Source organism: Bos indicus, chromosome 28 (assembly GCF_029378745.1).
Source record: "Bos indicus isolate NIAB-ARS_2022 breed Sahiwal x Tharparkar chromosome 28, NIAB-ARS_B.indTharparkar_mat_pri_1.0, whole genome shotgun sequence".
Lineage (NCBI taxonomy): Eukaryota > Metazoa > Chordata > Mammalia > Artiodactyla > Bovidae > Bos > Bos indicus.
This window is the reverse complement of record NC_091787.1, coordinates 42285261-42310501: the sequence shown is the minus strand read 5'-3', so window position 1 is coordinate 42310501 and position 25241 is coordinate 42285261. Positions and strand designations below refer to the sequence as shown.

Genomic DNA, 25241 nt, shown 5'->3' with positions numbered 1-25241 from the left:
CCAGGATTTTAATGGCCCCCTGAGAAGGATGAGGGACAGAGGTCTCACCCTACTGCCCCTCCAAACATCCCCTGCCTCCCCCCAGGGTTGTCCACAGGCAGGACATTGAGTAGAACCGCAGGTCATAAAGTCACTATGCCAACCTTCCCATCCATTATAAGGGTCATCACAAGGAATTCTGCTTCCTTGGGGTGGGGGAAGGGCCCAAAGCCAACCATCTTTGCCTCTTCCCCCTCGGGGGAGGTACCAGGGGCGGCTCATTTTGCACCGCGGTTAGAGGGCTAGAGGGGTGGAGGCCCCTGGGCAGCGGAGGTCGTGGGGGCTGTGGCCTGAGGGAGCCTGGAGTGGCCAGGGTCCAACAGGGCCGTATGTATGGCCAGGTAAATGGAGAGCAGTGGGCCCTGGATACCCGGCCCCGGGCTCTTCCTGTTGCTGTTGCTGCTCCCTCCACTGCTGAGTGCAGGGAGCTTCCAGCACGATGTCCTGAACTGGAGAAATTTCCGCCACCTTGACTTTGGCTGGAAAACCATTCACCGCTACCTCAGCCCAGGCTGGGGAAGCCTCCACAGGAGCATCAGGAGCAAGGCGAGCAAGTTGCATGACTGTGATGGTGCTTTTGACTTCTATTTAGTCTTGGATGCGTGAGTAGCCCTCCCGTCTGGCCCCCTGTGCTTCTCAAGGAGCCTCTGTCACCAAGGTCACTGACGGGAAGAAGGGGTTCAAGGGGTCCCCTGGCTCTGTGAGAGAGGAGGTGAGGACGGTCTTGGTCAGACCCAAGGAATAGACCTCTATGGCCTCCTTGTTCCTAGACAAAAAGAAAGCCCCAGGCATCTATTTCCTGCGATATCTACTTCTGGAAGGAAAAAGGGCACCATAAGGTTTCCCAGTCTCTCTTTCTTCAGCTCGGCCAGGATCTGCGATGCACGTGCATGACCTTAAACACCTGGAGTGGCAGGTGATTGCTAGGCCCCGCCTTCTCAGCAGCTGTGGGAAGCTCACAGTGCGTTTTGATTTTGTTTTCTTTCCAGAGAGATTGCTGTGTCCTCTGTTAGGCACTCTTGTAGTGTTTCTGCTTGGAAAGTCCTTTGCTTTGCTGGTTGTAACTGTTTTGCTGCTTTCTTCGAAAGCTTGGAGAACCACGTTTTAATTTGTGTCACTTTAAGAACAGTTTGGTTTGTCTACCTGTGGCCCTGGGAAACCTGAGCTGTGCATTAGGTACCTTCTGACCCTCAAAGGAAAGGGCGAGGTGAATCCTCAGGCTGGAGAGATTGCCTTGGTTCTATTTTCAACTCCTCTGTGAGACGGAGGATAAACTTTACTTATTTAGTAGTAACAATGGCTTGACTCTCAGTAGCACTGAAACATTTTTACAGTTTCCAAGGCTCATCACTGGCATCTATCATCCTCAAGACAATCCTGGGAGACATAGTGGGAATGTATTTGCCTATGCAATCTCTTGGAAAAGGGAAATGGACTCCTAGAGGTTGGATGAGGTATGACAGAGGCTGGTGGAGGTGCCAGGACCAAATCCTGCTGGATTCTGCAAATGGGTGGAGGAAAAGAGGCTGTCCAAGAAAGGGACCTACATACCCATTCCCCAGCCTCAGGCCATTACGGTAAGAAGAATAAGCCTCAGTTCAGTTCAGTTCAGTCGCTCAGTCGTGTCCGACTCTTTGCGACCCCATGAATTGCAGCACGCCAGGCCTCCCTGTCCATCACCAACTCCCAGAGTTCACTCAAACTCATGTCCATCTAGTTGGTGATGCCATCCAGCTATCTCATCCTTTGTCGTCCCATTCTCCTCCTGCCCCCAATCCCTCCCAGCATCAGAGTCTTTTCCAATGAGTCAACTCTTCGCATGAGGTGGCCAAAGTACTGGAGTTTCAGCTTTAGCATCATTCCTTCCAAAGAAATCCCAGGGCTGATCTCCTTCAGATGGACTGGTTGGATCTCCTTGCAGTCCAAGGGACTCTCAAGAGTCTTCTCCAACACCACACTTCAAAAGCATCAATTCTTCAGCACTCAGCTTTCTTCACAGTCCAAGTCTCACATCCATACGTGACTACTGGAGAAACCATAGCCTTGACTAGATGGACCTTTGTTGGCAAATAATGTCTCTGCTTTTGAATATGCTATCTAGGTTGGTCATAACTTTCCTTCCAAGGAGTAAGTGTCTTTTAATTTCATGGCTGCAGTCACCATCTGCAGTGATTTTGGAGCCCCCAAAAATAAATCTGACACTGTTTCCACTGTTTCCCCATCTATTTCCCATGAAGTGATGGGACCAGATGCCATGATCTTAGTTTTCTGAATGTTGAATTTTAAGCCAACTTTTTCACTCTCCTCTTTCACTTTCATCAAGAGGCTTTTTAGTTCCTCTTCACTTTCTGCCATAATGGTTGTGTCATCTGCATATCTGAGGGTATTGATATTTCTCCCGGCAATCTTGATTCCAGCTTGTGCTTCTTCCAGCCCAGCATTTCTCATGATGTACTCTGCATAGAAGTTAAATAAGCAGGGTGACAATATACAGCCTTGATGTACTCCTTTTCCTATTTGGAACCAGTCTGTTCCATGTCCAGTTCTAACTGTTGCTTCCTGACCTGCATATAAGTTTCTCAAGAGGCAGATCAGGTGGTCTGGTATTCCCATCTCTTGAGGAATTTTCCACAGTTGATTGTGATCCACACAGTCAAAGGCTTTGGCAGAGTCAATAAAGCAGAAATAGATGTTTTTCTGGAACTCTCTTGCTTTTTGGATGATCCAGCAGATGCTGGCAATTTGATCTCTGGTTCCTCTGCCTTTTGTAAATCCAGCTTGAACATCTGGAAGCTCATGGTTCATATATTGCTGAAGCCTGGCTTGGAGAATTTTGAGCATTACTTTGCTAGTGTGTGAGATGAGTGCGATTGTGCGGTAGTTTGAGCATTCTTTGGCATTGCCTTTCTTTGGGATTGGAATGAAAACTGACCTTTTCCAGTCCTGTGGCCACTGCTGAGTTTTCCAAATTTGCTGGCATATTGAGTGCAGCACTTTCACAGCATCCTCTTTCAGGATTTGAAAGAGCTCAACTGGAATCCCATCACCTCCACTAGCTTTGTTCATAGTGATGCTTCCTAAGGCCCACTTCTGTGGGTGACACTCCCAGAATTGTCTGGCTCTTTCATCCATTGGTGAGCAGTCTTATTCACTCCCTTGTCCCCTTGCTCATCCCCTCACTGAAATAATTACTGGAAAACTTCTATACACCACTCACTGTTTTGGGCAATGGAGATAAGGCAGCAAACACAACAGAACTTGAAAAGTCCTTTTCCTCTTAGAGCTTTCGTTTTAGGAGGCAAGACATAAATCAAAGAGGAAGTAGGGTATTAGATGGGGATAAACACCAGGGGGAAAATCAGGACAGGAGGATGAGAAGTTTTGAGGGAGGGACTGTTCTAAAGAGGTACCCAGGAAAGACTATAGTGACAGACTGAGAATACTTGGATGACTTTTGAACAGAGTAGGTGTGTGATTGGATCATGTTTAAAAGAGTCACAGATGAAGGGCACAAGAATAGAGCCTTCTAAGTGAGGGGTCTGGTGCAGGAATCCAGGGAGGAGATGATGGTAGCGTGGACCAGTAGATATGGGTGGCAGTGATGAGTGGAAAGATTATGGAGCTATTTTGAAATCAGAGACTCCAGGATTCCAGAGAGTGTGGATGGTCAGCGGCTGGGGGAGCCAGGTGCATTGCTAGGTTGGAGATAGGGGTAGGAGAGGAAAGCAGTTTCTTCACCATGTCTTCTTCATAATGTGAGTAAATATCATTATCTCCATTTTACGCATGAGGCCAGGAGGCTGCTCAAGGCCTGGGGATGAATGACCTACCGAAGCCTCAATATAGAATACACAGATCCAGAATCGGAGCTCCGGAGTCTTAGTCTTTCTCTTCAACAGTATGATTATAATGTATCTTGATGCGAGTCTCTTTAGTTTATTTCATTTGTACCTAAGATCCTTGGAATTATAGGATCACATATTTTGTCTAATTTTGGACATTTTTGGATGTTATTTCTTCAAATAATGTTTGTTTCTTTTTCTTTTTGCTTTATTAATGCACACAGTATGTATATCGTTCTGCTTAAGTGTGTCCTGCAGGTCCCTCAGACTCTGACCATGTTTATTCGTTCCTTTTCCGTTATGCTCCTAACACTAGACCGCAGCGATTGTCCTGTCCTCCGCTTTGCTTGTTCCTTTCTCTGCCTAGTAAATTTTTTTATTGAACCACCCTAATTATGATTTTTTCAATTTATTATTATACTTTTCTGCTCCAAAATTCCTCCTTGATCTGTTAATGATTTGTCCTTCATGATATTTATTTTGCTCATGTATCACTATCCCAATTTCCTCTATTTCTTTCTCTTTATTTTCCCACTGTCTGAGTATATTTAAGATGACTTTAAGTGTTTTTCCAGTAAGTCTGATGCCTTACAGAGTTTCTAGTAAGTCTGATGCCATTCATCTTCAGGAATGATTTCTGTAATTTTATTTACTTCCTTTGAATGAACAGTGGTCTGGTTTCTTCGTATTTTTTATGATTATTTTTGTTGAAAATTAGGATTTTTATTACTATAATGTGGTACATCTAGAAAGCAGAATTCACCATAGCTCACTGGGTTGTATTTGCTTTCATCTGTTAATATAGACTCATGTAATAGTCCATTTATTCTGAATCATTTCCAAACTACTTTTGCAAAGAATATTCCTTGTTGTTGTATGTGATCACTAGAGTTTCTGTTCCTGTAACTCTTATTCATTGAGTGTATTGACAGAGATTTCCCAAATGCCAGGATCTGAAACAAACATGAAATCATTGCAAAACAGTAAAAAGACATGGGAGTGATGGGAAGAAGCCACCTCTTCCATTCTTTGTAGAATGTTTCTTTACTAGGACATTTCTTTAGCACTTAGCCAGACCACCACTGAGCCTAGGGACCAGCCTGAGGTGGAAACTTAAAGTCTTCTCAAGACTTTCCTGTGCATTCTCTTGGGCTGCGCATATGGGTCTGTTTCTAAATTCACCTATGCCCGCCACAGCTGATTTTAAACATCCTAATTGACACCAGCCAGGTAAGGTGAGTTTTACAAAATCATGTGTAAGTAAGGTCAACATTCCGCCCTCTGGATCAAAGTCAGCTTGGGACAAAGCCGGTGATCAAAAACAAAATTGTCGCCATGCCAGAGAAGGTGTGGGAGAAAGGTGACGAAATATGCAGCAGAACTTTCCTACCATTTTGAAATGAACTATTTGTTGGCTGCACCTTTGCTTTATTGTTGGTTTTTGTTTTTTAGGACTCCTAGAAAGCTGATGCTGATAGGTATGGTTGTTGAGTGTGTCCCTGGGGGAATGAAAGCTTAGATTTTCAGAATCTGCCATGTTGATGACATCCTTCATGCTATAAGTTGTTGTTTGCAATTTTATTTTCACATTTGGGAGAAACTACTTGAACACAAATTTTAAATCAAACACTCTTACTGTTCACAGCAAAAGTCGTGAGGCTCCTAACCCTTTCCTCACCAGTTTTGATCTCACTTCCAAGAGGCAGCCACGGGATCTCACTTCCAAGAAAAATCTTGCAGATTTTCCTTCTGATAATACGATCACATTTCCAGTCCTGTGCTTGTACTGACTACTGTTTCCTGCTTTTTGAGGCTTACACCTTCTCTACTGAGTTCTTATTAGAGGAGGAAGAAAATTTAGCTTTCTTAGAGGTCAGCTCTCCTACATGACCCTGCCCCAACAACTTCCAATGTCCCATCATAGTTATCTCCGTAGGGTGTTTTGGTCTCAAGCATAGTATCAAAGCTATCCTGCAATTGCTGGTGGTCCTTGTCTCTCCACTCCCGTATAAGAGGAGGGCACTGGTGATGCTTGAAACTTGTTTGGCAGAAGCCCATGTGGCTACTCGGTTCCAGAGTGCCCCCTTCCTAGGGACCCGGAGCTCCCTGTCATGGTTTCCACTGCCATAAACGCTGGTGTTCCCTTATATTCTAGAATCTAACGCTTCGTTCACAATAATCCCACACTGAAACCTTTTGCAGAGTAGTTGGGTGGGTTAAAGACTTGAGTTTCCTTTATATCTTCTTTGGAAGACCCTCTGCAGTAAGGGGGCACTCAGTGGAGAGGAGTAATGGGAGGGAAAGCAGGATGTGGTGTGCATGGTCAGGAAAGGCGTTGCCTCGCACCAAAAGTACAGGAGCTCCCCGGACAAAGTGTGCATTGTGGGTAGGTGTGCATTGTGGGTAGGTGGGCATTGTGGGTAGGTGGGCCATCTCATGCTTTGTCGCCCACAGTTGCCACACACAGCATGTCTCCCGGGTCTGCTAAGTTGAGGGGGTAAATCATGGGGTTTACAGCTGGTTCTTATGGTTCACATCCATGGAAATGTTGCTTGATCTGTAAGTAGTTCCATTTTCTCATCTGTAAAATACAAATAATGATGATTTCATAGAAGTGTTCAGCATTGGATATCATGCATGTAATGTGTCTGGTATGTACATACTCCATGCTGCTGCTGCTGAGTCACCTCAGTCGTGTCCGACTCTGTGTGACCCCATAGATGGCAGCCCACCAGGCTCCCCCGTCCCTGGGATTCTCCAGGCAACAACACTGGAGTGGATTGCCATTTCCTTCTCCAATGCATAAAAGTGAAAAGTGAAAGCGAAGTCAGTCGTGTCCGACTCTTAGCGGCCCCATGGACTGCAGCCTACCAGGCTTCTCCATCCATGCAATTTTCCAGGCAAGAGTACTGGAGTGGGGTGACATACTCCATGAATAATAACTATAGTATTGTTAGAATTATATACCCTGAGCGGCAGAGCAGAGCGGAGCTGCGAGGTGCCAGCGCGGAGCAGACGGGTCGGCGGGCGCGAGGCGGAGCGCGGGCGGCCAGGAAAGCTCTAGGGCGGACGGCGGCGGCGCGAGCGCTCGGTCCGGGCCTGCGGGAGCCGGAGACCGCGGCGGCGGCGGCTGCTGCCGGAGGCGAAGGGACACCGCCCTGCCCGCGCTCTGCCTCAGGCCATCGCTGCTCCCCCGAGGCCCCGCGAGAACTCGCATAAAAAAAAAAAAAAAAGAATTATATATCCTTAGTTTACTCACCATCTCCTAACAGCTTTAGATACAGCCAAGAGGAGTCAGGATGCCCTTGGGTATATGAGAATTACACATTTAAATATGATATTCAGGGTGTTTATGGGCATGGTGATCACTGCAGGTAAAAAGAAGGAGCTCCGGCGGGTTTTCTCAGACTCACAATCCATATCAAAGACTTGAGCCAACATTCACGGAGGAAGAGCCCAGAACGAGGCACCAGCCTCAGTTTCTCTACTACCATGTGCAGAACCTTGACAAAACCATTAGCCAGAGAGACCCACATTTGCCCTCCGTAACTTGGAGCACATCCTGCAGAGGTGCGGGACTGCGAGGCCAGCAGGGCACGTGGAAGTTCTTCACACCTACATATAAGAGGTTGTGAGGCTCTCCAGCCTCCCCATTCTCCATTCAGGTAACTGGTCAGAGCCGATGGCAGTGAGAAACTGGAAGTGGGGATAGGGAGGCCCTGCAGCTCTCCCTGACAGTGTGGCATCACGGCACCAGGATAGCAGCATCCTGGACCTAGTGCTGCCCTCCCCATGAATGTTCCCAGAAAAGGCCTTCAGTGTTCAGCGTGGCTCAGCTTTGCAGGCCGATAAGAAAGTAGTAGAATAAAATAATCCAAGTAGTACATCCTTCTCCTGCCTGAGGCCAGGGCTCTTCTTGTCGTGTCGAAATTAGGGGACCAGGAGTGCAAACGTATTAGAATTGCTCAGACTTCTCCAGCCAGTGTATCCTCCCTTATTCCTTGAGTGTCAACCAACCTGGTTTACCACCCAAAGTGTCTCATCCCCAACAAGAGTCAGGTTGGTCACCTTCTCCACCACTCACGCTGGTGAAAGTCACCACCAGGGTGACCCAAAGAGGTTGCTAAGGGAGTATGACAGCCTTCAGCTACACGGGGTGGGGAAGGGTTGCTAAAGACTCTGCTGGAAACTGGAGAGGCAGACAATCTGCCCACCGCAAGGAGGCGCCTCATCCCTCCTAATCAGGTCTTCTTTGTTTTCAGGTCAAACGGTGAAGGCAACACCTGGAATGAAATTTGTGATTTAACAGAACGGCTGCTGAAGAGGTTTACCAAGTATGGCTGGCGTTTTTCTCTGCCAGACAGAGCACACAGCTCTTTACAGTCGGTGAAAATGGGAGTCCTTCGGTTTCAGGAGCAGAGAGCCCTAGGTGGTGTTCTGAGGCAGAATTACCAGTCACACTGATCTTACCAGGTCCCAATAGCTCAGTCGGTAAAGAGTCTGCCTGCAATACAGGAGACCTGCGTTCGTTTCCTGGGTTGGGAAGATCCCCTGAATAATGAAATGGCAACCCACTCCAGTATTCTTGCCTGGAGAATCCCATGGACAGAGGAGCCTGGTGGGCTGCAGTCCATGGGGTTGCAAGAGTCGGACACGACCAAGCAACTAAGTACATGCTCAACATCTTTCTTGACTCCTGCCTGGGAATCAGGTCACAGTGTAGGGGACACCCTCTGTCCTTAAGGACCTCACAGATTAGGAAACAGGCAAGTCACATACCTAAACACTGAGTTAAAGGGTGCCAACGACCAGAGGATAAGAACAAAGGAGTTACTTGCAACTTTAAGGAAAAAGCAAGTATTCTTAGAAAAAGAAGAAGGCAAGCTTGGCTTCCTAAAGACTGTGGAATATTGAACTAGATCTTAAAGGATGAGGAAAGACAGGGTAACGGAAACCACTTCTGTAGTGAGTGGTCTGTTTGGCTAGAAAGCGGGGTTGACTCAAGGGACGACTGAGAGATGAAGCTAAACAGGGCAGTTCGGGAGGCTTGTTGTGCCAGGTTCGTGATTACCTGCTGTGAGCAATAGGGAGCTATAGATTATTCTAGGGCAGGGATCTGACATGATCAAGGTTGTGCTTCAGGAGAAAAGTCTGATAATTATGGATTAAATGAGATGGAACTTGAACCAGGAGAAGGGGGAACCCAGCTAGGTAGCAATTTCATGAAAAGATGAGTCAATGGACCAGAAGACAGTGGGGGAAAGAGAGAAGGATGTGTGCATGAATGGCTGCTGAGAGGTAGAACAATTTCCCTGAGATAAAAGGCAAGCATGGAAGACAGAGAGGAAGGAAGTGTGGTAAGGTCCAAAGAATTTTACATTAGAGGAGAGGTCCGTGGAGAGGCCCTCACGCACAAGTGCATAAGTGCCCACTTTCTTGTGCGTGCAGGAAGCATGCACATGTTTCTGTGTGTGCTTACGTGTGTGTGTGTGTGTGTGTGTGTGTGTGTGTGTGTGTCTGAGAGAGAGAGAAAGAAACTTTGGGGGCTTGGGGTGGGGGGATATAGAAATGGACCGAGATGACATCTTAGCAACTTTCAGCAAGATCGTACATCTTACAGGCCTCTGAACCCGTCATGAAAGTATTGGAACTTTCAGGATTAGAGAAACGCACACCAAGGCGAAAGAGTTGGGATGGGTAGGGCAGAAATTGACATGCACCGCTGCCTCTCTGGCTGCTCGTTGATATTAATTTTGACCAGTGTTCATGGCTTCTTATGAGCCCTTGCTTCCTCCCCAGCCCTAAACTGAGGATTTCTCTCATCACCTACTCCTCAGTCAGCAATATCATTCTGCCACTCACCTCAGACAGGTAAGTGTCATTTTAAATCTCCAAGGTAGGCCTGGTGGGCAGGGTCACAGAGAGGCCCAGGGAGCTGAGGGTCTCCCCTGGGTGCAGGCTGGGCCAGCCTGGGCTCTCCTGAGTGCCCACTCAGACCCCAGTCCTGATTCCCTGGCTCCCACTGACCCCTGGCTGTACTGACACCAGCAGACTCCTGTGCTGCTGGATCATCTCAACCCCCTCCTAGCCCTGCCCTCCACTCATCCTGTCCTCTCAGCCCTCTTCGCCTTTCTCAGAACTGGCTCACTGTGAGGACTCCTGGGACCTGGAGGAGCAGATGCAGGCCCTTTGTGAACCCTGGCCTGTGTTGGGCACCTGCCCTGCGTGCCAGTCTCTGCTCTGGGCCATGGGGGAAGAGGGCAGGCAGAGTCAGAACCACGCAGCAGGGATGGGCATGATGAAGTGCTGGAGCTTCACTGTGTGGGAGCTTGGTTCCTTGGTGGATCTGAGACAAGGAAGCCCATGCGTGTGGTTCCAAATACCAGGCAGAACTGGGTGTAGGAGGGAAGCATGACACAGCAGCATCCTAAGTGTGCCAAAAAGCCTGGAGGTGTTAAGACGTGCTTCTAGTAACAGGGAGATAAAGATGCTCCTGATGCGCTGAACCCAGTTCAGTGGGTGAAACACCAAAGAGAGGTTAAGGTCATTTAGAACTAAGTGGGTCCAGGATTTGTGGCACAGCACCCTTTTCAGGACCTTGGAGAGAAGCCACAAGCAGCAGCTTAAACAGGACAGCAAGGTTTCCAAGGAGGAAGTGTGATGGTGTCAGTTCATGGAGACAGGTGGCAGAGAGGTGTCCAGTGAGGACTGGAAACGTACCTCTGGGGGCAGAGCTGCCCAAGGAGGAGAGGAGGACAACTGCCTCTTCCAAGGCGTGGGGCTCGAGGCCCGAACCAAGAGAGGTTTAGTGAGGCTCATGGAGGGCCTCCACAGTCCTCTCTGGAAAGTGAAGGAGAGAAATCTTCCATGACAAGAGGGTTCAGGAGAGGGAATGGAGCTCAAGGGAGAGGAAAAGAAGTGAAATCCTGTGTGTGGGGGGTGGGGGGGAGTGGGTTGGATGGGGAGGGGAATACATACCTAGGAAAACAGGTCAACATCAACCATGACCCTCATTCTTCCAGCTCAGGAGGACCCCACAGAATCTTGCTGGGAGCTGGTCTCAGCCTGGGGTTGGGCATTTCCAAAAGTGCCTAGGCATTTAGGAGGATGTGGCAGAGGGCTGGGGTGGGTCTTGCTGTACAAGGTGAGTCCAGAGTGGCTGAGGGAGCCTGATAAGAAGTGTGACTCTAGAGGGTCTGCAGAGGATTTGGGGCAGGACTGGGACCGGGGCTGGTGCTCTCTGAGCCCTATCCACTGGGGCGAGCAGGCTGAGAGGGCACCGTCCACACAGGCCTTGCTCTGGTGCTGGAGAAGCCAGACAGCACGGGGCTAGGAAGCCTCAGGCATGCTGGTGGGGGTGGGTGAGAACTGGGAAGAGGTTCGGCAGCTCCTGTCGTATGAGTGGGGTACTTTAAGAGCAGGAGTGATTGCTGAGGGAAGTAGGAGCCTGGTGTCATGGTATGAGAAGAGCTGGAAGGGCAGCAGAAGAGAGAGCCACTCATGTGAGAACGTTGCCTGATGATGTGGGTCCTGGGCAGGAGGCTGTGAGCACTGAGAGTTCCAGCATATTCTGAAGTGTGAATGACGAAACTGAAATCTTCTAGAAAGTGCCAGGACATGTGTTTCTGCTCAGCTAGGTAAGATCTGCTTTGGCTTGCCCTGGCAATGGGTCCCAGGTCTCCTCTTCTCATGGGCTAGGTTGAGTAGGTCTGGGGCTCTCATATTTCACTGCACATTGAGCATCTCTGCCTGCAGTGAGAAGCCAGCCTTCAGGGACCATGTAATCCTTAGACTTGCTGTGACAGCTCAGCCCATCACACTGGATAAGCCTGAACCTAAGTCTCCGCCCCCCACCCCAGTGTGTCCCAGTCCCATCCCCTGCAATCTGCTTTAGCAGAGGATGACATCTCATTGTCATGGCAGCCTGGAGTCACTACTCTCCCTTTCATGGACAGCCCTCAGGTCGCTTTTCCAGCTTATGGTCTGTTTCTTCAGGAACAGATGAAGGCCAAGAGCCCTAGACTCTAACAGAGAAGCTTGACTACTCCCTTTAGTGCTGGTCCAGAGGGAGAAGTGGCTTGGAGGGACCAAGTCCTCCTCAGGGATCTGCGGCTGAAGAGGAGGGGACAGGGCAGCGTATCATCAGCAGAGTGACTTTGCCAAACGCAGCCTTGCTTGTTGGAGGATAATGTGCCCTCACCAGGGACCCCTTAGGTGCCAGCAGTACCGCCAGTCATGTTGGGGGTGCTGGACCCACAGGTGCACATCCAGAGTGCTCCCCTCTCAACACAGATAGTTAAGGCAGGGCCCTTGCTGAGTCCCCTGAAGTCTGGATGCCTGATACAGGGATGAGCACTTTGAAAACCAGGTCCTACTTGTGGGACAGAAAAGCAGCTTCCTCCATACCCCTGAGTTGGGAATGAAGAAGGGGTAGGGCTGGTGCTGTCCGTGGCAGATACATGGGCAGAAGAGTGAGGACAGGGCCGCTTGTGTCCCCTCAGGTCCAGGCAGGTCTGCACAGGGCAGAATGGTCCCAGGGCAGCCGGGGCTGTTTGTAGCCATCAACACCCATTCCTCCTCTATTCTCCTTTCGAATCGTTTTCAGAAATGAACTAAAACAAGGTCTTCAAAGACTTCGGGGGGTAAGGCCCTCAGGAACCAGAAGATTGCACGATGGATTGAAAAGGGTACGGACTCTATAGGTCAGAGGATTTATTCTGCTTTGTCAAGTTCTTAAAGAATTATTGGGTCATCTCACTGCCCTCCCCCAACTTTCCTTTATTTTGTTTCAGGCAGGTGATGAGATTGCGAAAATTTACTCTGCTAGTAAGTTGCCCGCTGACGTCACTGTGCTCAGGTGGGACAGAGCCAGGCCTGGGCCTCAGCGAGGGCTGGTGCACACCCTCCTCGGCCAGCTCCTGGCGCTGACTCTTGGCGCGAGCTCCTTGCCCTCTCTGTGCTGCAGGTCCCTCCTCCCCACAGTGAGGATGAAAAGCTCCCCCAGGGATGTTCCTGAGAACCACATGGGGTCATGCTTTAAATTCCTAGTTCTTACTAGATATCATTGCTTGACCTACAGTTGGACTGCATGAAAAAGAAAAGAGAAATTCCAGGGACAGTGAGTGAGTAAATATAGTTCAGTTTGGGGAGCAGAGGCCTTGGTGCCCCTGCCTGCCCACACTCTGTCCACCACGGCACTGGCTCTGCCCCTTCAGCCTCTCCCCTGTGGTTGACTCTCGTCCTGTGACCATGTTTCCAACAGTGGGAAAGGCTGTGCTCGGCCCAGAACCACCGGCATGTAGACTGTAGGGCTGCGGCCTCATCAGGAAGGAAGCACAGGCTGCTGGGAAGGCAGGGAGCTGGGCGGGGCTGCTGCCCAAGCCTCTGGCAGTCAGTCTGGGTGCTCCTCCCTGAGCTCAGCTGAGAGGCTTGTCCTTGCCAGCGAAGTAGCTGCAGTTGCCATTCAGGATAAAGGCTGTCCACCCGCCCCTAGTGAGGGTCACTAGGAAGCACTCTGAGCCCGGCTCCTCATCTGTCACGTGAGTCCTAGACTAAGGGTCCTTCTCCGTCCAGGTGCTCTGGGTGGTGGGTACTCAGGTCAGGGTGGCCCCTCCTCAGGAGGAGGAGATGTGGGCGCTGCACTGTGGGCCTGGCAGCCTGAGGCAGGTGCTTGCTGACCAGGCCACTCCCTGCTTGTTCTGCAGACAATAAAGCTGCCAGCATGGTTTATGCTTTGACTGCTGGATCACTGGACAAATGGACAGTGTGGGCTGCTATGCGGGAAGTAAGTCCCATCCATCATTTCCAACTTTGTGTCCCATCTGGTTGTGTATTTTCTACTCACAGTCTTTTTTTCTATTAGTCCAACAGGTTGAAGAATTTTAAGACCAAACTTTATGCCATAGGTATGAAAAACTCTCAGAGAAACCAGGTAATTCAGAACAGGTAACCAGGCGCCGCCCTTGAACCCAGTTGGGGAAATTTTTCAAAGGCAGCTGTCCCAGTATCACCCAGTGGATGTCCCTGTACCCCAGCCCAAGTGTTTGGACAACAGGCAGTCACTTCAGATGAACAGAAGGTGTTGTGTAAACTCTACACCAGAGGTGTGGGTGGAGGAGCTTTCCACACCCTGAGGGTGGGGTACTGACAGATGCCAGGCTTAGAGTCCAACATGGCAGCAGGCAAGAGCCTATTTCCCGGGACAGAATGCTGTGTTCTCAACCCTTGTGTGTTTGCCAAGCCATCCTCTCTTCCTTGTAGTTGTTTGAAATTGTGGGTGCAAAGACCCAGGTATATGAGCTACCCAAACCTGATGACATGGAAGGCTTTATTGTATCGGTGAGTGTGGGATAAATGTGAGAAGGAGGTTGGGGTAGCTTCTCACCATGCTCATGCGTGTCTCTCTTCCTGACCCTACCACCTATGATACTCTCTTCCAGCTCGTGGGAAATTCCTGTAAGCAAGTTATGGGTGGGGACACCTACTATGCCTGTGTAGGAGGTACGTGCTGGGGTCACTGTTCAAGAGTAAATGACATTTGCGTGTGCGTGATGTGAATGTGCCTGAGTCTGAGGTGTGTGTCTCTGGTGTAAGTGTGAGTCTGTGTGTGTGTGTGTGTGTGTGTGGTGTCTTGGTGTGTGCTGTGTGTGTGCATGGAGTGTTGTTGCAGAAATATGTCGGGTATGTTATTGTGTGTTGAGTATTTAAGTAAGTGTGTGTGTGAGTCATGTCTGCCATGGATTATGATGTAGATATTGGGTGTAATTACCTTTTCTTCTGGTTTTATTGAGATATACTTGACATACAGCTCTGTATAAATTGAAGGTATATACCACCAAACGACTTCACATACATGTGTTGGGAAATAATTACCCTAGTAAGATTAGTGTAATTACCTTTTTAAAATTCAAAGCTAAACAGTTTTACTTAGATATAAGAAAAATAAAGCACAGATTAATAAGAAATGTATTTTAAGTAATAAGAAAATTTATTTTTAAACTCTGAATGGAACACTGGCAAATGTAATCCAACAATATATGAAAAGGACAATACATCAAGACTAACTAAGGATCACCTCAGAAATGCAAGTTTGACTCAGTATTTGAAATATCAGTGTAATTTACCACATCAGCAAAATGGAGAAAGAAAATATGACTTTTTTCAATGGATGAATAAAAGAATTGGACAAAGTTCAAGTCATAAGAGGACCATAGTCTGACAAAGGCAACCACACAAATTCTCACAGCCAACACTATACCCAGTGATTCAACAAGGATGGCCTCTCTCTGGGGTCTCGAACTTGACAAGGATACCCTCTCTCCCCTGGGAGGGTCCCTGCCTCGGTGTGGGAAGGACCCTGTGCAGTCAAGTTTCTATTAGAAGCCCTCTCTCTGAGTGAGCTGTGTGTGTGCCAGCCTGAGCATCCACATCACTGGAATTTGCACAGTTGAGGCAGGTGGATAAGCACAAGCTCCCACGGGTAAACGGCTCCCAGCTGGATGCAGCTGGATGCAGACCCAGGAGACTGGTCCTGGTTGCGGTGCTCCAAACTGCAAGACCACAGTGCAGTAGGCTGTGGTCACACAGAGCAGCGCTCATATCCGAGATCTGCTGCCCACAGGTACAAAACCAGGGCAAGTTGCTGAGTATCTGGCAGCTCCAATTTCATCTTCAGAGTCTAAATAACAAACATCCACTATCACATCTGCAAAGAGATGTAGACGCAGTGGGATTCACAGTGACTGGCACAGTATCTGGAAGCTGGTGGTCCTTACCAACAGGAGCTGGCCCCTGGCTCTGCCCCCACTCTCATGCAGAGCCCAGGTTGGGGAAGGAAATGGTTAAAGAACACCCAGGATGAAAACGTCCTCAGCTGCACCCACTGTAGGTCACGTCTGACCCTGACTCCTCCTGTCTCTGACCCTGTGACCTGCAATGCGAAGTGTAGATGTGAGGAGAGACACACACACGTGCAGGGTCTTTCCCTGCTTCTCTGGTGTTGCTGCCAGCTGTCTAACAGCCTGAGCTTCCATGCTCTGATCATGTCCCCAGGACACACACAGCCCTGTCAGACCCCAGGGGAGGATGCCTGTTGTCATTCACGCCCTGTGGTGGCCCAGCAGGGGTGACAGGTGCCCACTGCACACCCTCTGCCAGTGAGGTCAAGTGGTACTGCTCTAACCGTTACCACTGCCAGCATCTTGTCGAAAGCCATCTCACAGCACGGCTGTCACTGGGGGGAAAGCTCAAGGCAGGAACCTGGGCCTGAAACAAACAGAAGCTGTCACTCTGAATAAGTCAGTAGGCCGGGCGTGAGGAAGCCTGGAGGAGGTGAGCATGAGGCAGGTCACTTCTTCAGCCTCTCAGGACTAAGACTCTACTCCAAGACTAAGCAGAGGCCTCTGCCCGCCTCCTTGCCTCCAGGCCTGTGCCCCAGGCCTGCCTCCAGGCCTGTGCCCCAGGCCTGCCTCCAGGCCTGTGCTCCAGTCCCTCCTCTGCCCAGGGCACGAGGGGCTGAGCAGGCCGCTTCCCTTCCCACCTGACCACAGAAGCTGAGGCCCTCCAGCTGGATCATCAGACTCTCCAAGGACCAGCCTCTGCTGTAAGCTCACCTGCTGCAGAGGCTGTGGGATCAGGGGACTGAACTTCCTGAAAAACCTCCCTCAGCTTTACAGGCTTCAGCTTACCACCCTTTCAGATGTTATTCTCCTGGTGCCTCAGTCCCAGAGCCTCTCCTGGTCAGCTGCTCGCTGCGGCTTCCCACAGCTTTACAGGCTTCAGCTTACCACCCTTTCAGATGTTACTCTCCTGGTGCCTCAGTCCCAGAGCCTCTCCTGGTCAGCTGCTCGCTGCGGCTTCCCACAGCTTTACAGGCTTCAGCTTACCACCCTTTCAGATGTTACTCTCCTGGTGCCTCAGTCCCAGAGCCTCTCCTGGTCAGCTGCTCGCTGCGGCTTCCCACAGCTTTGATGTTTTTCTGTCATTTGTCACTTATGTACTGTGACTTCTGCTTCACTGTGTCCATGGCTATTTTAATTTTTATCATTCACCTCGCTTTTTCCTACCTTTTATTATGGAATTGTTCATAACTATAGCAAAGCAAAGTGAACACGGATGTACAGTGGACTCTCCTGTCTCCACTACCTGGACTGACAGCATTTCTATCATCGTTTATCATGGGGTTACCTCACCTCCAAACCCTTCATTGTGCCTAACTTTACCTGGTAACTGTTTTTGGTTGAGTTCTCTTTTTGAAATGCAGCAGACCTAAGTGTATCATTTGATGAGTTCTGACAAATGCACAGGGCACCCATGTAACCCCAAACCCCACGAAGACTCAGAGCATTACATTTGCACCTAGAGTGTCCCCTCAGCTCCCTTCCCAGGCAATCCCTCCCCCACCCCCTGGAGACAGCTACTCCCTGATTTCTTCCTCTACAGTCTAATTTGCTGCTTTAGAACCTCTCCTCAGTGACTCACAGGGATGAGCACAGGATCTGGCCCCGGGCACTCGCCACTGTGGTTTGGGGATTCACCCACCCTGTGGGTTGCTGGGTTTGCTTGAGATTTGGCCCTGGAAGGCAGGCTGGAGGCGGCAGCCTGTCACCCGTTTTCCTGTATGTGACCAGACCAGAGTGAGTGTCTGCAAGAACCCGGCAGCAAAGGCCATAGTAGGAGCCAGTGTAGAGCAGGGCTTCCCTCTGGTGTCCAGCTCTGCATCCTGGCCAGAGACTCTCTGTGAGGGGGGGTGGGCAGGCTCTGTGGGGCAGGAGGACCTGAGGCATGAAGGATGGTCACAGACGGGCACTCCTGCAGCCAGCCTGGGCAGAGACTGCCCCTCCTCCAGGATAAGGTCCCCCCTTGTCCCATCCCACTTTCTCCTGAGCTAACAATCACAAGGAGTTCTGCTTTTATATGTAAACTCCTACCTAAATATACTTTATGAAGATATTTTTCCTTTAGTGGGATCTTGCAGTACATAATGTTTTTCCAGCCTCTGCACAGTATTCCCTGCATGAATGGACCAATGTATTTCATTAGTCTCCCTTGGTCAGTATTCAGATCATTCCTAATAAGTATACTACAAGTCACATTGCAGGGACTGTTCTGATGGTTACCCCTCTTGGGTCAGAGTATCCCTGGGATCAAGACCAGAAGTAGAACTGATACCTTGAGAGGCCACCCAGCTCACTGTGGGCAGTGTCCAGCTTGTCTCAAAATGGCCGTGCCAAGCTGCATGTAGGGCTCCGCCATCTGCCTCCCCAAGGCAGGTCACCTCTATCCGTGCACCCTAGTCAGTCTCGTGCAGGTTGCATGCCCTCTTCAAGCTCCTCTCCACCTGGCTTTCTCAGGGAGCCTGCCTTCCCATAACTCTGTCTAGCAGCCCCAGGTGACCTGGTGTGTAACTTTTCTTCCAGAGAGAAAGCTCTCTCCTCCACAAAGGATCAGTATCCCTCAGGCTGTTGGTCCTTCTGCCTCTGGTGGGCAGCTGCACCGTGCATGGGAAATGAAGCCCTGTGCGCTGATTTCAGTTCTTCTTGCAACTTCATTTTCATCCTGTGGGGCTAACTGTTGAGAGGAATTAGGATATGGGGTGTTGGGAAACAGAAGAGGCTGCTGCCTGGACAAAGAAAACTTGTTTATTTTGAACTCTCTTCTGCTCAAAAACCTGAAACCATCACCCTGCCTTCCACTTTGGAGACTTGCCAGAGTTTAGAAGCCCTCCTTTGAGAGCAGCACTGCCTGGGGCAGAGGGGCTCTGCTGCGAAGGTGAAGCAGCACCTGAGCAGGGCTGGAGGCAGCAGGAGACCCAAGGCGGAAGGAGGGCGCCAGGCTGAGGGCAGTGCGCACTGCCACTGAAGAGGCAGCATGGTCTGTGCTCTGGGCTGTCAGCTGGCCCTGCCCTCGGCTGCTGCCCTCCCTCCTGTCACCCACATGGAGGAGGAGGCAGAGTCCAATCTTTACCATGAGGCTGGGGCTTGCCAGCTCCTCTCTGGTTCCAACTCAGTCCAACGAGCTGAAAAATCCACGTATCAAAGTGTCAGGGAGGATGTGTCCCTGGAGAGGAGTGTGATAGATGTTCAGAATTAAGGCAGGAATGGGCTTCCCTGGTGGCTCAGCTGGTAAAGAATCCATCTGCAGTGCGGGAGACCTGGGTTCAATCCCTGGGTTGAGAGGATCCCCAGGAGAAGGGAACGGCTACCCACTCCAGTATTCTGGCCTGGAGAATTCCATGGACTGTATAGTCCATGGGGTTGCAAAAAGTTGGACACGACTAAACAACTTGCACTTCATTTCAAGACAGGAGCAGAGGCGGTGTGAGTGGGTGCTGGGTTAGGTACTTGAGCTCAGATTCTGGCCCTGTACCTGCCAGAGAGTAGGGGGAACCTCTTGCCCTATCTTAGCTCCAATTTCACCCTCTGTAAAATTGGGAGTAGTAGATCATGTGTACCTCGTGGATTCAGGAGACTTAAAGGAAGAAGTATAAAGATTGATAGGCGCACTGTAGATGCTTGCTTGTGGAGAACATCATTTTGAATGAACACAGCAGGTAGTGCCTTGCATGGATTTTCCCACTTCTGGTTCCTCTTGTCTTTTTGGCAGGAAGGCTACACGGTCTATTTTTGCCTCATCTAGAGCCCGACCTCTCCATATTCTGGCAGTTAAGGTTTCCTTTCTCTGCCTGTGTCTACTTACAATATAGTTTATTCGTTTAGAGCTATGCTTCTTTGCAAAAAGTAATCCTAAAATGTAAATTGCAGACAATCCGCTTTGATACTGAGGGGCAGCTGCCCTGCTCAGGTGGACCCAGTTGTGCTGGCAAAGGTGTATGTGTAAGACACAGTCCCACCTGCTTTTTCTGGGACAAATACAGATTCCCATGTCTCGGTGAGCAGAGAAGGTGCTTCGGCTTTTGTGTCATAGTTCAGCTGACCATATGTGCATGGGTTTACTTTGGGGCTGTCTATACCTATGTGTCTCTTTCTGTATTAGTACCATACTGTTTTGGTTACTGCAGCTTTGGAGTATAGTCCGAAAATAGGAAACATAATACCTCCAGCTCTGTTTTTTTTTTTTTTTTTTTAATTTTACAATATTGTATTGGTTTTGCCATATATCAACATGAATCCACCACGGGTATACACGTGTTCCCCATCCTGAACCCTCCTCCCTCCTCCCTCCCTGTACCATCCCTCTGGGTCGTCCCAGTGCACCAGGTCCAGCTCTGTTCTTTCTTCAAAAATTTTTGTTTATTTGGTGTCAAGAAAGTATGCAGACTTTAAACAGGGGGTGCGATTTTTGGAGAACCCTTTAAAACCTAAAAAAACTTATCATCAAGCCAGCTTCAGCCCACAGGCTGAGAATATATTTTCTGCAAGCAGAGAAATTGCAAACTTGGCCCTGATCTGATGGGAACTGCAGGGATACCTGAAGCAGGAGGAATCAGGACTGCCAGATAAAAGTCTGTGCTGGCAATTCTGAGGAATGCTCCTCGAGTTAACTGACCTTGGGCAAATGAAGCATATGGGATTGAAATTCACCAACTTTGTCCAGGAGGCACAGGTGGAGGCTAATGACCTTGGGCTTAGAGCAAGAAGACTTGCATGTTATCCTGGACAACTCCCCAGATTGTTGTGCTTAGCCTCTTAGTCAGATCCAACTCTTTGTAACACCATGGACTGTAGCCTTCCAGGCTCCTCTGTCTATGGGGATTCTTTGGACAAGAATCCTGGAGTGGGTTGCCATGCCCTCCTTCAGAGGATCTTCCCAACCCAGGGACTGAATCCCAGTCTCCCACATTGCAGGTGGATTTTTTACTGACTGAGCCACCAGGGAAGCCGTCTTCTCTGGGTCCCCTGGTATTTGCCTCCGGGACCAGAAATTCCCAGCAGCCTAGAGAGAGGCTATGGCCCAGAACTTCACTTTAGCATATCAATGTCTCTCACCCTGGCAAAAGGAAGTGCTGGTGAACCCTGGGGGCGTTGTGTGAGGAACATGAAGGGTCAGGAAGAGGGAAGGGAAGAGCAGTCATTGAATACTTCAGAACCACATCTAAGACAAGGTTTTATCCTCCATGGGGGATTCTCCTGTGCAGGGTCCTTTCCTCCTTGCTTGCCTCACCCAGGTCCTGGCCTTGCTCCTGGGGTCTCTAGCCTGCTATAGGCACAGAGAAGCACAGGGAAGAGGAATAAACCCCAAGTGCGAGAAAGTCCTTTGTGTAGCTGGTGCTACACAAAGCACCAGCCTTGTGTGCTCAACTCAAACAAGGGTCAGATCTATCTTCAGCTTGCTTTATCTTGGTTCCTGTCTTTGTGTAAGGGAGGGCCTGGTGGAGAGCACTGCCTGCAATGCCTAGGGAAGACTCTGGGACATATGGGTCAGAAACCCGAGACTGGATTTGCCTCTGTGGTGGGGATGACATTGGGTGCCTTTAGTGAGTTTGATGGGTCAGGGGAAGTAGTAAGAGGTCCCCTGAGTTCTCAAAGCCCAGCCCTGCTGCCTCAGAGTGGACCGTCAGTGACAACAGGTGAGCCCAGGGGACAAATGGGTTATTCAGACCCTGGTTCCTTACGGGTGTCCCCGGGGAATGCAGTTATGGGGTGACCTGTAATAATTGCGAAGTCGGAAGGAAGTCAGGACTCAACCACTCCTAACACAGAAATTTGGATGTTGCCCTTGCAGAATCCTACCATCTCGGATTTTATGCACCTGACCTGAGTCCAGACAAAATTAGTGACTATACTTGCAGATATAAACTGGACAAAAACAAAGTCTACAGTAAGTAACCCCCTACCTTGGTGCCTCTAAGTGACAAACTTTCCACACCACACTGCATTCCCTCAGCCAACCCAGCCGTCAGATGCCTTCCTTACCATTCACTTAGACACTCTGAGGATAGAAGGAGTGGGGACAAGCAGAGGCAGGGACGTGGCTAGGAAACCTGGCCCCCTTGCCCTTCATCTCAGGCTGGGGAGTGATCAGTCCCCAACAAGTCAAGAAAGCCTTGGATCCGGGCTTATCCCTGCAAAGGCTCAGCCCTGCTGGGAGCGCTGGCTCTGCCCTCATGCTACATTCTCCCACTATTTCCTTGGCCCTCCCTCCCCTTGAGAGAAAGGACCTGAATCTTATGAGTCTGTTGGTGAGAAGTGGAGGCAGCCCTGGGGCCCTGAGTCTGTGCAAGGTGCACTGAGCTCTCCCAGGAGAGTGGGGTCACCGGGATTGAGAAAGGATGACAACAGCCAGGCCTGGGCCCTGGGATCTTGGCTCAGGCCCATTTTTACATGTGTGATTTTGACCTAATGAATGTTCTGTTCTCAGCCTCTATTATCTGTACTGTAAAATGGGGTCTGTAGAGTAGGTGCACTAACTAAGCCCTGCCGCTGCTGCTGCTGCTAAGTCGCTTCAGTCGTGTCCGACTCTGTGTGACCCCAAAGACGGCAGCCCACCAGGCTCCGCCATCCCTGGGATTCCCCAGGCAAGAACACTGGAGTGGGGTGCCATTTCCTTCTCCAATGCGTGAAAGTGAAAAGTGAAAGTGAAGTTGCTCAGTCATGTCTGACTCTTAGTGACCCCATGGACTGCAGCCTACCAGGCTCCTCCATCCATGGGATTCTCCAGGCAAGAGTACTGGAGTGGGGTGCCATTGCCTTCTTTGAACTAAGCCCTACCATATACATAAGGCTACTATTTGGAAATATTCAGGCACAAATATCCTCCACAATGGGGGAGCAGCCTGAGAAAGCCCACAGTGGGGGCAGGAGATGTGCCCTCATCACTGAGGCAGGTCTGACCTCCCCCAGAGAGTGCCTGGAGACAGGTGGACTTCCTCTTCCTCCTTAACTCTCCCAGCCAGCCCCCTGATACGTTGATTGGATATGATTATATTATGTTCTCTGACTCCTCATTCCAGGGTCATCTGATAAACCCAGAGCGAGTCCTCTCCACCAGGACACTTCTGGACCATGTCTCCTTACATGGGTGCATAGAACAGGCAGGGCTCTGCCATTTCCACACTCTCACACCACACAGGGTATAAATGGCCTTGGGGGTTAGATTTCCCTTGGTCTGTACTTTCTCAGGAGTGGTTCCTACCGTAAATCATTTGTATGGAGAAAGTATGTTTATTGAGCACCTGCTGCATCAGGTTATGTGCTAAGTGGCTTATATGCACGATCTCAGTTAATTCTCAAATGAGACCTAATTGTATGTAGCTGATGCAGTAAGAGCTGGAAAGCAGTGATCTGACCACCTAGTCTGGGCCTTTGGCCTTGCTGATGAGAGTTCTTGAAAAAGGTTGGGAACAACCTATCATCCAATAAATGTTCTCAGACACTTCTATTACTGTTTTCTCACTCGTGGTGTCCTCAGTTTCTCTCTGAAGTGGACCAGCACAGAGATCTCACATGGGAGAGCTTATTCCTGCTGGGCTCTCTGCTGACCACCATGGTGGATGTGGCTGGAGGCTGACCAGAGTGGTGGATCAGCAGTATTTATTGCCATGAGCCCTGAGGATTGCCATGAGTGCAATGAGGATTCATTTGGTAGTCTCTCATTATAGTTTACTCTGATTAAAACATCTGGGAAAACTTTTTAGTAAACACAGAAAAGCATAACAAAGATTAATTTTAAAACCAACATTTCTGTATGCTTTATATTGTCTATCTTAAGTGTGTCATGATTTCACATATTAAGAAATCTTTAAACATGCTGTTCTTGTGACCCTCGGTATATGAGGTGGCTGCCATTACCTCACTCTCCCTGCTGTGTGAACACTGTGGAGATTATATTACATTTTCTTGTGATTTTTTTTCACCCTAATCTCAGCCATTCTACCCCTCAGACACAAATCCTTCCCCCTAAATAAACTTAGTGATTAGTTTTTTAATATCAGTACCAATGAAGGGGAAAACAGTTCAGAACTTCGTCGCTAATGTGAGAACTGAATTATGGCCAAAAGCTGGTCACTGGGAAGGGAAGTGCAGACAGTCAGGGGGTGAGAATAGTTAGGGTTCAGGAGAGGGAAGGCTCCACAGCCACTCACCGTGCACTGGCGGGGGCTCCTGAGGGCCATCTGCCAACCCCCACAACATTATAGAACAAGCCCGGACACAGGGGCTTCCCTGTGTGCACAGACAGCACCACCACCCACCCAGACGCTCTGCTCACTAACCTGCGTGTCATCCGTGACTTCCATTTGTTCTCATCCCACATCCAGGCCACCTACAGGGCCTTCTGCCTCTGTGTCCAAACTCATCTGGACTTGGACAGCCCCTCAACACACTCACTGTACTTAGAATAAAGCCCACACCCCTTCCCAGGGTCCACGAGTCCCCCACCACTCATCTCTTTCCGTCAACAAGTTCAGCTGACTGTGCCACAGGCCATGGCACAGGTGCCCACAGCCTGGCACTCTTCCTCAGCACTTCCCTTGCCTTTCCCCTCATCTGGTTTCAGCTCCAGGAACATTGCCTCAGAGACCTTATCTTTAATGAGAATTCTCAGTAACATACAAAAGTGGCAAAAATTGTATAGAGCCCTTGAAGCAGCCTTACCTGCTTTCAATAATTATCAACGCTGGCCAATCTGGTTTGCTTATATTTTCACCATTGATTATTATAAAGCAAATCCCAGATATCCCCCATCATGTTCTGTGTAAATATTTCATTTTCTCTTAAGGAGAAATTGTGTCTCTAAAAGACTAAGCAGTTATTCCTTCCACTCCCTTCCCTATTCCTTCCCTTGCTTATGGACATCATGGTGCTTTTCTCCCTGGCATTCATTTTGTTGTTTGTTACTTTATTGTCTGTCTCCATGTTGAGTCCCACAAATGTCAGGCCCTTAAGAGCAAGCTTCTGCCCACCTTGTTCCCATGAAACACCTGAGCCCCTGCACCGCACCTGGTGCATGGTAGGGTGTCAGAAGAAGGCAGAGAAGAGAAGCTGCTTCTGCCGGAGCGGTGGCTCTGCTTACCAAGGGCAGGCAGAAGGGGAGGGGTGGATGGATGGACAAGTCCATTGACACTCTTCATATGATTGTCTTTTAGCTAAACCACCTGACTCAGTGACTGGAGAAAAACTAGTCTGCATAGGACATGTTTTTCTTGAGGCTGGAAAGTAAGTGTTTATGATCTGGGGCCCTTTGGGCAGGTTTCCCTGCCATGAGGAGTCCGGAGTGTGGGATGCCCCATTTACTGAGGGCAGCACATGTCTGTCTCCAAGACGGCTCAGGCATCCTCCACCCCTGTCCTGGTTGATAATCCCCTGAGGTGTTCAGAGATCCGCTGTGGGCTGTGTCCCAGGCTCTGCTGAGGAGGGCAGGATGTGGGAGACGGTGTGTCCCAGGGATGGTACCTTTACTCCA

At 49.6% G+C, this 25241-nt stretch overlaps 1 protein-coding gene across 1 annotated transcript; it reads left to right on the top strand.

The window, feature by feature from the left end:
• On the top strand, positions 1-24909 carry LOC109553934 (anthrax toxin receptor-like). Its single transcript, XM_019954265.2, has 10 exons — positions 1-641; positions 8144-8215; positions 9681-9752; positions 12487-12568; positions 12674-12707; positions 13586-13665; positions 13744-13812; positions 14142-14219; positions 14321-14381; positions 21564-24909. The coding sequence occupies exons 1-10, from the start codon at positions 385-387 to the stop codon at positions 21665-21667; spliced, it is 909 nt and encodes a 302-aa protein (XP_019809824.2). The 5' UTR covers positions 1-384; the 3' UTR covers positions 21668-24909.
• Positions 24910-25241: the final 332 nt, after the last annotated feature.

Coding starts and splice junctions, on each gene's coding strand:
- LOC109553934 (XM_019954265.2), top strand. CDS start 385: ATGGAGAGCAGTGGGCCCTGGATACCCGGCCCCGGGCTCTTCCTGTTG. Junction 12,569..12,673: donor TGCACGATGGATTGAAAAGG/GTACGGACTCTA, acceptor ATTTTGTTTCAG/GCAGGTGATGAGATTGCGAA. Junction 14,382..21,563: donor CTACTATGCCTGTGTAGGAG/GTACGTGCTGGG, acceptor TTGCCCTTGCAG/AATCCTACCATCTCGGATTT.